The sequence below is a fragment of the Saccopteryx leptura genome, chromosome 3, assembly GCF_036850995.1.
Source record: "Saccopteryx leptura isolate mSacLep1 chromosome 3, mSacLep1_pri_phased_curated, whole genome shotgun sequence".
NCBI classification, from domain to species: domain Eukaryota; kingdom Metazoa; phylum Chordata; class Mammalia; order Chiroptera; family Emballonuridae; genus Saccopteryx; species Saccopteryx leptura.
This window is the reverse complement of record NC_089505.1, coordinates 81,242,751-81,254,958: the sequence shown is the minus strand read 5'-3', so window position 1 is coordinate 81,254,958 and position 12,208 is coordinate 81,242,751. Positions and strand designations below refer to the sequence as shown.

Here is a 12,208-nt window from a genome sequence, read left to right as displayed (position 1 = left end):
TTCGGTGTCCATCAGTAACATTTTTTTTTTTTTTTTTTTGTATTTTTCTGAAGCTGGAAACGGGGAGAGACAGTCAGACAGACTCCCGCATACGCCCGACCGGGATCCACCCGCCCGGGCCATCTTTGTTCCAATGGAACCTCGGCTGCAGGAGAGGAAGAGAGAGACAGAGAGGAAGAGGGGGGGTGGAGAAGCAAATGGGCGCTTCTCCTATGTGCCCTGGCCGGGAATCGAACCCGGGTCCCCCGCACGCCAGGCCGACGCTCTACCACTGAGCCAACCGGCCAGGGCCCATCAGTAACATTTTTATGGGAACACAGATGTGCTTGTTCCCTTTGGACGGTCTTTGGCTGTTCTTCCTGATTCTGACAGAGCCCATCTGACCCACAAGCCTCCAACATTGACCACCTGGCCTTTGACAGAAAAAAGGTTGTCGACCCCATCCTAGACAGATGGCACACATCAGAAAAACTAGACAACAGACCACCACAAAACATGCATCACACTTCTTCTCAGAGATGAATATTAGGGTCACATTCTACTGTGTAGTCCCTCTTCCCAAGCAGGTCTGCCTTAATACCTGTCTCTAACATTAGCTGTGTGCCCTGAAAACATGACTGAACTGCCTTGTGCCTCAGTTTCCTCATCTGTACAAAGAGGATGGTGGTATTTCCACCCCCATAGGGCTGTTGAAAAGATTAATCATGTATGTATCTGTAAAGCACATAGGACATGGCACAGAATGCCTCCCTCCCCCCCCTATATATCTGTATATTAAGAATTCAACATAGGACCCTGGCTGGGTGGCTCACTGGTTGAGTATCAGCAGGCATGTGGAAGTCCTGGGTTCAATTCCCAATCAGGGCGCACAGAAGTGACCATCTGCTCCTCCAAACTTCTTCTCCCCCTTCTCTCTCTCTCTCTCTCTCTCTCTCTCTCTCTCTCTCTTTCTCTTCTCCCCCCACAGCCATGGCTTGAATGGTTTGAGCAAGTTGGCCCCAGGTGCTGAGGATGGCACCACAGCCTCACCTCAGGTGCTAAAATAGCTCAGTTGCTGAGCAACAGAGCAGTGGCTGCAGATGGGCAGAGCATCTCCTGTTAGGGGGTTTGCCAGGTGGATCCCAGTCAGGGTGCATGTGGGAGTCTGTCTCTCTGCCTCCCCTCCTCTCACTTGATGAAAATAAAAAGAATGCAACATAGGTATATATCACATACATTTAGTATATGATATATATAATCTTATGCTTGCATCTCTTAAGAAATGGTGCTTTCATGCATAAATATTTAAAGTGCTTTATTATTTATGACCAACCTATAGGGAATATTTCTCCTAGGCTTCCAATATTCATTAACCACAAAAGTTTGGTTAGCAAAACATTAACATTTTATCCTAAAAGTAAAGCACGTTATAAGGTGGTGGACCGGATGGGTGGGGAGGGCTTTTAGGGCGGGGACAGTGCTATGTATCATACTGTCTGTGATGGGGAAGAAAGAATGTTACCTCTTTGTCAAAAGCTGTAAAACAGGGGTAGTCAACCTTTTTATACCTACGGCCTACTTTTATATCTCTGTTAGTAGTAAAATTTTTTAACTGCCCACTGGTTCCACAGTAATGGTGATTTATAAAGTAGAAAGGTAACTTTACTTTATAAAATTTATAAAACAGAGTTACAGCAAGTTAAAGCATATAATAATAATTACTTACCAAGTACATTATGTCAGATTTTCGCTAAGTTTGGCAGAATAAATCTTTATAAAACAACTTACTGTAGTTAAATCTATCTTTTTATTTATACTTTGGTTGCTCCGCTACCACCCACCATGAAAGCTGGAACACCCACTAGTGGGCAGTAGGGACCAGGTTGACTACCACTGCTGTAGAACATGCAAAACAGAGCGAACCTTAGCAGAAACTACAGACTTCCATTAATAACAATGTATCAATGTTTATTTGTAGGTCCTAACAAATGTATCAGATGCATGTGTCGGTTGTAACAAATGTATCAGATGCATGTGTCAGTCATAAATGTATCAGATGCATGTGTCGGTCATAACAATTGTATGGTCATAACAATTGTATCAGATGCATGTAAGAGGTTAATATCAGAGAAAACTGTGTGACCACAGATCCCGTGACTGGCGTGAGCCCCTGCTTTGCCTGCGGATGGTGTCTGCCTGTGTCCTCCACTGGAAGAAAGCAGAGAGTAAGAGCAAGCTCTCTGGTCTCTTCTTAAAAGGGCATCGATCCCATCAAGAGAAACCTCATCACCTCCCAAAGGTCTCACCTCCGGATACCATCACATTGGGGATTAAAATTTTTAACACATGAATTGGGGGGGGGGGGAGGAGACACACATGAAGACTCCGAAACACACATGAATGTTCGCAGTAACATTATTCACAAGAGCCAAAAGGTGGAGACAATCCCAGTGGCCATCAGTAAATGAACAGAGAAAGAAAAATGTGGTCCTTCCATATACAGGAATGAGTATTCAACCACAAAAGGTCCATTTTATGTTAGGTGACTGTTATTTCCATTTTAAAAACATTTAAGTGTGGCAAAATACACAAAAGACTCTTAAAAGAACACTAAAGTAGTAGCAACCTGTATTACAAAAAGAAAAGAAAAATGCCTAAGCACAGTGACTGTATATTTTGCATTAAAACAAAGCACAATTAATAATTAAACCAGCAGCAGCCTCCCCGCTCTTTATGGGGAAATTAATGAGAATCGTTCGATCCTTGCAGGCCACTTTTGGGAGAGTCCCAGAGCTCAGTCTAGGTGGGAAGAATGAGTTGTCTGTCTCTGCCTCAGGGGTCATTACTCCCACAAAGCAGCCCCCACACAGGTGGCTAGGACCTCAGCAGGTGTGACCTGCATGGCCAACACCGCGCTCCTCTGACCTGGGCAGTCTGCCTCCCCCTCCCAACCTCGAGCTGAGGCCAAGCCCCTGGCCGGGTTCTGGAACTGACCACTCATTTCCTGGGTCTGGCTGGCTCTCCCATGGTCAGTCTCTTCACACCCATCCTGGTTGGGGACCCGCTGGAATTCCTTGCCCCCCCCCCCACACACACACACACTAGACAGATGACAGAGCAAAGCATTTAAGAGCTTTTCCCAGAGGGATTTGCAATGTCCCTTCAGAGAATGAACCAGACCATGAAGTCAGAAAGCTCTGAAATCAAACCTCAGCAACATCACCTCCCAGCTCTGTGAAGTTGGACAAATGGTTTCTCCCTGGTCCTCGGTGTCTTGGAGATATCACGTCAACAGCTAATACTTTTTATAGCCTTGACTGTATGCCAGATGCTCTTCGAAGAGCCTTTGCCTTTGACTCCTGTCCCCCCCACCACCACCGCCCCAATGAGATAGGAACCCGTACAGGCCCCATTTAATAAATGAGGACACCGAGACTCAGAAAGTGCAAGGTCAACACAAAGCCACACACAGGTGGAACTTGTCAGGACTGGGATTGGAAGCCGAGAGACCAGGGCACGCTCCAAACCATGCCCACTAGACCTCTCTGCAGTGATGGGCACATCCCAGATCCGGTGCCCCATACGGCAGCCCCTGGGAGGGGGGCTCTGAGCACTTGAAAGGGGGTTAGTGCAACTGTGGAAATGTGGCTGGTTTATTTCATTTTAACTCATTTTAATGTACTTATTTATCTTTATTTTTACATTACAGCTGACATACAATATTAGATTTGTTCCAGGTGTCCAGCATCTTGGTTGGACATTTATATAATTTATAAAGTGGTCCCCTGGTAAGTCTAGTGCCCAGCTGCCACCATCCACAGTGGTTACAATATTACTGACTGTATTCCCTGTGCTGTACTTGACATGCCTGCTACTGTTCCGTAACCGTTCATCTGTACTTCTCCACCCCTCCCCAGCAGTTGGAGAACACAGGATTCTTTAAAACCCTTTAAAAGGGCCCTAGCCGGTTGGCTCAGTGGTAGAGCGTTGGCCTGGCGTGCAGAAGTCCCGGGTTCGATTCCCGGCCAGGGCACACAGGAGAAGCGCCCATCTGCTTCTCCACCCCTCCCCCTCTCCTTCCTCTCTGTCTCTCTCTTCCCCTCCCGCAGCCAAGGCTCCATTGGAGCAAAGTTGGCCCGGGTGCTGAGGATGGCTCCATGGCCTCTGCCTCAGGCACTAGAATGGCTCTGGTTGCAACAGAGCTACGCCCCGGAGGGGCAGAGCATCACCCCCTGGTGGGCATGCCGGGTGGATCCCGGTTGGGCGCATGCGGGAGTCTGTCTGACTGCCTCCCCGTTTCCAGCTTCGGAAAAATACATAAAACCCTTAAAAAAAAAAAAAAGGCTAAGCCTGACCTGTGGTGATGCAGTGGATAAAGCGTTGACCTGGAACACTGAGGTCACTGGTTCAAAACCCTGCACTTGTCTGGTCAAGGCACATATGGGAGTTGATGCTTTCTGCTTCTCCTCCCTTTCTCTCTCTCTCTCTCTCTCTCTCTCTCTCTCTCTCTCTCCTCTCTAAAATGAATAAGTAAAAATTAAAAAAATAAATTTTAAAAAATGCCTACATGCCGCTTTATGATACTGGTTTCTATGTATACCTATTTATGATATTTTGTGACGGTGAAGTCATAAAACTAAGAAGTGGAGGAGACAGGATTTGAACCTGCACTTTCCTTGCAGGTCAACAGCTTAGTACATACAAATCCTCAATGTGAAAATACTTCAGGAGCCCCTTTTAGTGACTCAGACACCCCCAAGTCTTCCAGCCACTATAATGTTGAGCGTGCATACCTTCAGTGATTGCATGAGCTCTCCTCACAAACAGAAGGGTGAGTTTGAGGTAGGGGTGAGGGGACGCATGGGATCACCAGCTCCCACAGAATGAGGTCCCAGGGGTATATTTTTTAATAAATCTTATTTATTCATTTTTAGAGGGGGGGGGCAGGAGCAGGAAGCATCAACTCCCATATGTGCCTTGACCAGGCAAGCCCAGGGTTTTGAACTGGCGATCTCAGCATTCCAGGTCAATGCTTTATCCACTGCCTCACCACAGGTCAGGCTCGAAAGGAGCCTTTGAGGGACCAGGTCTGGAGAAGCTGGAATCAGAGTGCAGGATGCGCAGATGTGATGCTTCTCAAGTTCTCTGTGACCAAATGAAACATCACACCCCCAAAACATAGCGACTTAAACCAACAACTGTCATTTTAGTATCTTTTGTTATTTCTGGGAGTCAGGAATGCAGGGAAGGTCTCCGCTGGGTGGTTCTGACTCAGGGTCTCTTGGACGATTCCTAGAGGTGACCGAAGGGACCAAAGGTGGTGTGCAGTGGCCCCTGTCTCTGTCCTTTCTTGTTGTCCCCAAGGCCTCTGCAAGTAGAATGAGCTGGTTATAACACGGTGGCCTCGGGGCAATGGGCCACTCAGGCCTTCAGTGCATGTAAGGAAAAGGTCTCATCATTTCTGCCATGTTCTGTGGGACAAAGGCTGGTTCCCTCCCCGCCCAGACACAGGGAAAGGAAACCAGACTCCATTTCTCCACAAGGAATCGGCATGTTCAGAACACAGAATGGGAGAGAGCGTGGCGATGCCTTTGGAAAACTCAGACGGGCTTGTGTGCCTGTCACCCCGACTCCACAGGGACATCTCCGTGGCCAGGAACTCTGATATCTCTGTCTCTCCAGTGTCCTCATAGGCCCAGACCTTGGTGGGTGCTCGATAATGTTGGGAGGGGGCAGCAGCTAGGAGGCCCAAAGGAGACTCACAGGGCAGGTGGGGTTGGTGGTCTGACGCGGACCCCTGTCACTCTCGAGGGATGGCACCAAGAGACAGTGAGGGCAGCATTGTTGAAAGTGTCCAAAGACAGGCAGAGTCTCCCGGGCCTGAATCTGAGACCGGGCAGCAGGGTAGGAAAGACCAGCATGGGAGGCGGCCTGCTCTCCGGCCAGGTGAGGGTGGTGGGCGTCCAGTGTCTGCACATCGCTGATCTGTCTGGGATGGAAGGGACTCCGAGGGCCCATGTTCCGAAGCAAGTGTTCCATGTCCTCCCTGTAGAGCCTCTTGAGAACATGGAGGTCAGCCTTGGGGACATCTACAGCTGCTCTAGACCCTGAGGAGTCACCTGCTTGATTTCTCTTGCCTCCTCCCTGAAGCAGAGGAGCCCACGCTACCTGCCCTTTCCACTTCTCAGACTTTTCTCTGATTCCTTCCCCTGCCTAACTCAGGGCACTCTCCTCTCATCCTGGGGTGTCCAGGATCACTGCAGTAGGCCACCCACTGTAGTCTGGGCCACTGGGAACATCACTCCCCACACTGACTGCCAGACTAATTTTTTTTTAAGGAAATTCTGATCACATCACTCCTTTGTTTGTCTCTTCAATGACCCCCACCCCAATTGTTCTGTATCTTAAATGTATGCATGGGTATCGTGTGTGTTTGTATATAAACTCACATATATAATAATACATGTATATATGCATATTTATATACTGTGTATACCTAGATACATTTGTATAGAATGTATCTGTATATTAGGGAAAATATCAGAAGGACAGACACAAAACATTAAAACTGCTTGTCTAAAATACCATGTGATTTCTCCTATATGTGGAACCTAAACAAAATAATATAAACAAACAAACAAACAAAACAGAAACAGACTCACAGACAAACTGATGGTTGTTAAAAGCTAGGGCATGGGACACTGGGTGGGAAAGGTCAAGTGATTAAGATGTAGAGATCAGCAGTTACAAAACAGTCACGGATATATAGTCCAGCACAGGAAATACAGTCAATAATGTTCCTATACAGGCCCTAGACATATCAAAGTGATCAGGTGACCTTGGCAGTTTGGCTCAGTGGTAGAGTGTCTGCCCAACGTGTAGATGTCCCAGGTTCAATTCCTGGTCAGGGCACACAGGAGAAGCGCCCATCTGCTTCTCCACCCCTCCCTCTTCTCTCTCTCTCTCCCTTCTCCTCCTGCAGCCATGGTTCAATTGGAGCAAGTTGGCTCCAACACTGAGGATGGCTCCATGGCCTCTGCCTCAGGCACTAAGAAGAGCTGGGCTGCTGAGCAACAGAGCAACACCCAAGATGGGCAGAACATCGCCCCCTAGCGAGTTTGCCTGGTGGATCCCAGTCCCGGGACACATACTGGAGTCTGTCTCTGCCTCCCCTCCTCTCACTTAATAATAATAATAATAAAGGGTGATCAGGTAAGGTATATAAATATCTAACCACTATGCTGTACACCTGAAACTAATACAAAATAATATAATATTGAGTGTGAACTGTAATTGAAATATAAAAGTTACTATTGAAAACAAACAAAAAAATGAAATAAAAACTGCTTGTCTACGGATAAGGCTATGGGCAGTTTATAGAGTCTCTATGATCATTTTCTGTCTTTTCCAGTTGTAGCCAATAAGTTGATGGATGTTCACTTTATGATTGGAAACAGACCCTGAGCACTGGTTTTTATTTCTGGTGTTTCTTTTTCTTTTTCTTTTTTTCAGCACTGTTTTTAAAGTCAGAGCTGAGAGTAGCAGGTCACCCCAGAGACTGACAGTTGACAAAAAAAGTTTTCCCCATCAGCAAAGTGAACTTTCTGATGCTAATTTAGCTGGGCCCCTGGCAGAAAGTGGGCCTTGTGCTCTGGGACTGATTAGAACCCAGCCTCAGGGGGGAACGGGTCTCGGGTAACACCACATTCTTCCCCTCCCCTGGTTGGCTGTAGAATTAGGGTGATTTTTCAGCGCCCCTCGGGGCTGGCGGGAAAAACAGCTGTGGGGCCTCAGGGAAGAGAGTATCAGCAAGTATCCCAGTCATGTGGAGGCGTCTGGTCCGGCGTCACCACTAGCGAGGCAGGAGCAAATGGCTTGTCTTACGTGACCTAAATCCTCCTCTTAAATCCTCACTTATTACTTAGAAAAAAATATTGGTTCACCTGAACTTCATTTCTCTGGGGATTCTGTCGTTAATCTGGCCCACCCTCCTGGGGTCACCCTATTATTACAGAATGAAATAAGGGATCATCGGAAGACAATCCACAGCCTCGGTGAATTAGGGACATTTTTAAAATTTTTTTATTGACTTTATTGAGGTGACCTTAGTGAATAAAAAAGTTACAGGTTTAAAGTGCACAGTTCTACAATACATCATCTGTATGTTGCATTGTGTGTTCACCGTCCCAAGTTAAGTCTCTCTCCATCACCATCTACCTCCCAACCCCCACCCCACAATCCTCCTCCACCTCCTACCATCCCCTAAATGAGAAGTGCATTTCATTGGAAGAATAGCCCCGTAAACAAAGAGGAAAAAAAAATCTATAAGGAAGACAGCAAGTCTTCATGGAACAGAATCAAAAACCAGTAGGAAAGATAAGTAATTATCCAAGGGTCTTAAATCTAATTCACAGAACCTCCCCCACCCCCACCCCCACCCCGTGCTCCAAGAAACTCCTAAGTGCTTAACTGATCCTATGTCACTTGCAACCTAAGTGACTAATTTTCCTCCTGGGCAGGAGGGGCTTGGAGACTTGGGGAAGCCAGGTTGAGATGTGTTTGTTGGTGGCGTTTAAGAGTCCCCAGTTGACGGAAGGCCTGGTTACACTCGGAGCACAGGTAGGGTCTGGCGCCCGTGTGGATGCGCAGGTGAACGTTGAGGTTTCCTCTGTGGCTGAACCATTTGTGACAGACGTTGCATTCGAAAGGCTTCTCCTGGGAGTGGACCCTCTCGTGACCGCGCAGGGTGGAGTCGTGGGTGAACGTCTTCGGGCAGAGCTGACAGCGGTACGGCTTCTCGCCCGAGTGGATACGCTGGTGCACTCGGAGGTCGGAAGGCTGCATGAAACTCTTGGGGCAAGACTGGCATTGAAAGGGTCTCTCTCCTGTGTGTGACCTCCGGTGAATGATTAACTGAGACTTGCAATGAAATGTTTTCCTGCAATCGCTACATTCATGGGGTACATGTCTCTTGGCTTCTCTGCCAACAGGGTGACCAGTGGGTCTGGCGGCGCTGGGCGCACGAGCTGAACTGGATCTGAGTCGTCTGGAGAATTCTCCTTTGTCCAACGATGTATCTCCTGCCTGCGGCGCGTCTTGAGGACTGGGGGTGCTGACTCGTTTTTTGGGGGGAGGACCTCTTGGATTCAAAGAACGTCTTCTCCTCCGATGTGGAATCACAAAAACTGTCTCCGAATCATGTGTGGAAGGTGCGTCAGCAAGGGCATTTGGAGTGTAAATTTCTAGTGGGTTCTTCTCATCCTCTTTCCTCACAAAGTTTTCTGAAAGAAGGAACAGACCACATAACATTTAATAATGACGAGCATTTTTAACGCCAGCAGACGCGTTAGCACCAAGGCTGATGTTGGTTGAGAACGTAAGAGCCAGCTGTCTCCGAGAGGCGACCATGCTGGGTACCCAGCATAGGAAGAGGCACTCACTTCTCTGAAGGCCCAGTGTCCACACTCACCTGGACCCCTTGGAAGCGGCGGCTCTGGAGCAATAAGCACAGCGGTCTCTTCCGCATCTTCCCTGAGATCCTTCTCTAACTTCTGCATGGGTCTCTGACCCTCCAGGTCACCTTCCTCACGAATGGTCTCTGGCAGGAGGACACTCTGTCCCTGACAATGGGCAATTAAGAGTGATTACGCATGAGTCTGAATTTAGGCCTGGGAATCTCTGTCTCTTCTCCCCTCCACCCCCCAGCCTACCAACACCTTAATCTGAGACACCCAACATTCTCAACAGTTTCGTGGCTGTGCCCAGAATACTGTGGGGCTCCAGCACCCTGACGACCATCATCTGATTCCTAAGTCTGTCATTAATCTGTACGCACCACACCTTTAAATCAAGTCCATACAGTACACTTTTTATTCTTAAATATATATATTTATATATTTATTGGCCCTGACCAATTGGCTCAGTGGTAGAGTGGCGGCTGGGCATGTGGATGTTCTGGATTTGATTCCTGGTGAGGGCATACAGGAGAAACACCCATCTGCTTCTCCACTCTTCCCCCTCTTGTTTCTCTCTCTCTCCTCTTCCCTTCCCATGGCCATAGCTCCATTAGAATGTGTTGGCCCTGGGCACTGAAGATGGCCTCCATCTCAGGCCCTAGAATGGCTCCAATTGCAACACAGCAAGGGCCTCAGATGGGCAGAGCATCAACCCCTAGTGGACATGCCAGGTGGATCCCGGTAAGGGTGCATGCGGGAGTCCATCTCTCTGCCTCCCCTCTTCTCACTTAAAAAATAAAAAAAGAAAAGAAAGAAATCCTATGGATTTAATGCACCCCTGGGATGCATTAATGAACCAGTTCTGTCCTAAGCCAAATGTCTCAATTACTGTAGCAGCTGCATCTACCCTTTCCTCTCAAACCTTCTCCAACTTGTCCCCAGAAATTGGGCCATCACATGCTCACCTGTCCCATCGATGTGTCGCCGATTCCTGGCTGACTCCTCGGCTCTCCGCTGACCTCCTGGCTCTGCTCGGGGTGGCTCTCCACTTCTCTAGCGAAGGATTGTGACTTTGCAGACAAGTCCCACACCTCATCTATGCCACTGACCTCCTCTTCGGCCATCTGGACATCTGAATTTTTCACAAGAAACTTTTGTCCTTCAGTGCTGATGACGGTCTGTGGGGAAAAAATTAAATAGGGTTCCATCCCCGGTCAGGGCGCACGTAAGAATCAACCAATGAATGCATAAGTGAAATGAAAAATTGATTTTTCTATTTCTCTCGCCCTCTCTGCCTTTCTCTCTCTAAAATTTATTAAAATAAAAAAAAAAAAGAAAATCTCAAGAACATGTGATGGAGACTGTGGGACCAAATATTTACTATCTGTCCCCTTACAGGTAAAGTTTGCCAACCCTTGACTGGCAGGCTTTTCTAAAATGGCACTCCATGCCTGCGCTCTTTGGCCATGACCTTCTCAGAACTTCTTCCAGGCTCCTCTGCACTCCTTCTGTTCAAGTCTCTGAACCTCGAAAGACCTCCCTGGGAAACAAAAGACCTCGAAACTACCTCTGAGGTAGTCACAGGCCCTCTTTACAGGGCTCCAAGACAGAAGGAAGCCCTCACGTGCGTGCCCTTTTTATCCAATCTTCCCAGGGGGTGGGAGCCCTTTGCATCTTAAACCCCTTCACACAGAACAATGCACACATTGACGATATAACCCTCAAGAGCACGTCTCGGTCCGTCTACCGGTAACATGTGTTATGGTTGAAGACCCAAAGGATGGCTTTGCCTCCCACATGGACATAGATTAGGGTCTCTTAACCTTGGCACACATGACATTCGGGGCTGAGTCAGTCTGCCCTGGGCACTATGGGATGCTGACAAGTATCTCTGGCCTCTGGCATCCCCTTTGCTCCCCACTGTGATGGCATTGCCAGGGGTCCCCATTTGAGAAACAAGGATTGTAGAACAAACCCCTCCTGCTCTTTCTGGTCCAACCCCACCCGGCAACCCCTCAAGCCAATCATGAGGGTCTCCACTCACCCACTTCTTGGGTTTCTTGTTATTTCTTAGCATGGCCTCCAAGTCTTTGCAACTCTCCACACCGCTTTCCTTGACCAAGACCTGGAGTTCAGGGGGCATGGTGATCAGGAACTGCTCCAACACCAGTTTGTCCAGTATCTGCTCTTTGGTGTGCAGGTCCGGCCGCAGCCACCGATGGCAGAGCGCATAGAGTGTCTGCAGAGCCCTGACTGGGTTCGAGGCCTCTGAGCTGCTGAAGGCTCGAAAGGTCACATGCCACATCTCAGAGTCCCAGGGCGGCCCTTCAGTAAGGTCTCCTTGGGATAGGAGAGACGGTAGCTGCTCCGATTCCCACCTGTCCTGGGGATTCCCATTATCCCACAAGCTTGTCAGCTCGGCAGCCATATTTACTGGAAAATTTTCCATTGTGCCTAGAGTAAACTCTTCCTGAAGTCGGCTCCTAACAGAGACCTTGAGACGGGCTTTACTCTGTGATAATCCAAAAGTCTGCGGGTGGAGACAGGATGGGGGTTGGGGGGGGGGACAAATTAAATAAGTTTAAACTGTTTCTTTACCCTTCCTTCCCCTCTAAACCCCTCCTCCTGACACTAGACACATTCTCCGGCCCCATATTAAATACCATGGACGGTGAGCCACTCTATTCTCCTGATGTCCACCTCTGACTATATACACGGCTTTCCATGCCTGAAAGGCCCCCTACATTTTTAATTCTACATGTGCCCCAGTGGGA

The 12,208-nt window shown here is 48.2% G+C and overlaps 1 protein-coding gene and 1 non-coding gene across 2 annotated transcripts; one reads left to right on the top strand and one right to left on the bottom strand.

Moving 5' to 3' along the window:
* The first annotated feature begins 6,815 nt into the window (after positions 1 to 6,815).
* On the top strand, positions 6,816 to 6,891 carry TRNAV-AAC (transfer RNA valine (anticodon AAC)). Its single transcript has one exon. It is a non-coding gene; the product is annotated as a tRNA-Val (tRNA).
* A 1,587-nt stretch (positions 6,892 to 8,478) lies between these two features.
* On the bottom strand, positions 8,479 to 11,862 carry LOC136398246 (zinc finger and SCAN domain-containing protein 5B-like). The gene is made up of 4 exons (XM_066372610.1): positions 11,479 to 11,862; positions 10,400 to 10,612; positions 9,449 to 9,599; positions 8,479 to 9,260 (listed from the first exon to the last, which is right to left on the bottom strand). The coding sequence occupies exons 1-4, from the start codon at positions 11,860 to 11,862 to the stop codon at positions 8,479 to 8,481; spliced, it is 1,530 nt and encodes a 509-aa protein (XP_066228707.1).
* Positions 11,863 to 12,208: the final 346 nt, after the last annotated feature.

Coding starts and splice junctions, on each gene's coding strand:
- LOC136398246 (XM_066372610.1), bottom strand. CDS start 11,862: ATGGCTGCCGAGCTGACAAGCTTGTGGGATAATGGGAATCCCCAGGAC. Junction 9,600..10,399: donor GCGACACATCGATGGGACAG/GTGAGCATGTGA, acceptor GCCCATTGTCAG/GGACAGAGTGTCCTCCTGCC. Junction 9,261..9,448: donor GCCGCTTCCAAGGGGTCCAG/GTGAGTGTGGAC, acceptor TCCTTCTTTCAG/AAAACTTTGTGAGGAAAGAG.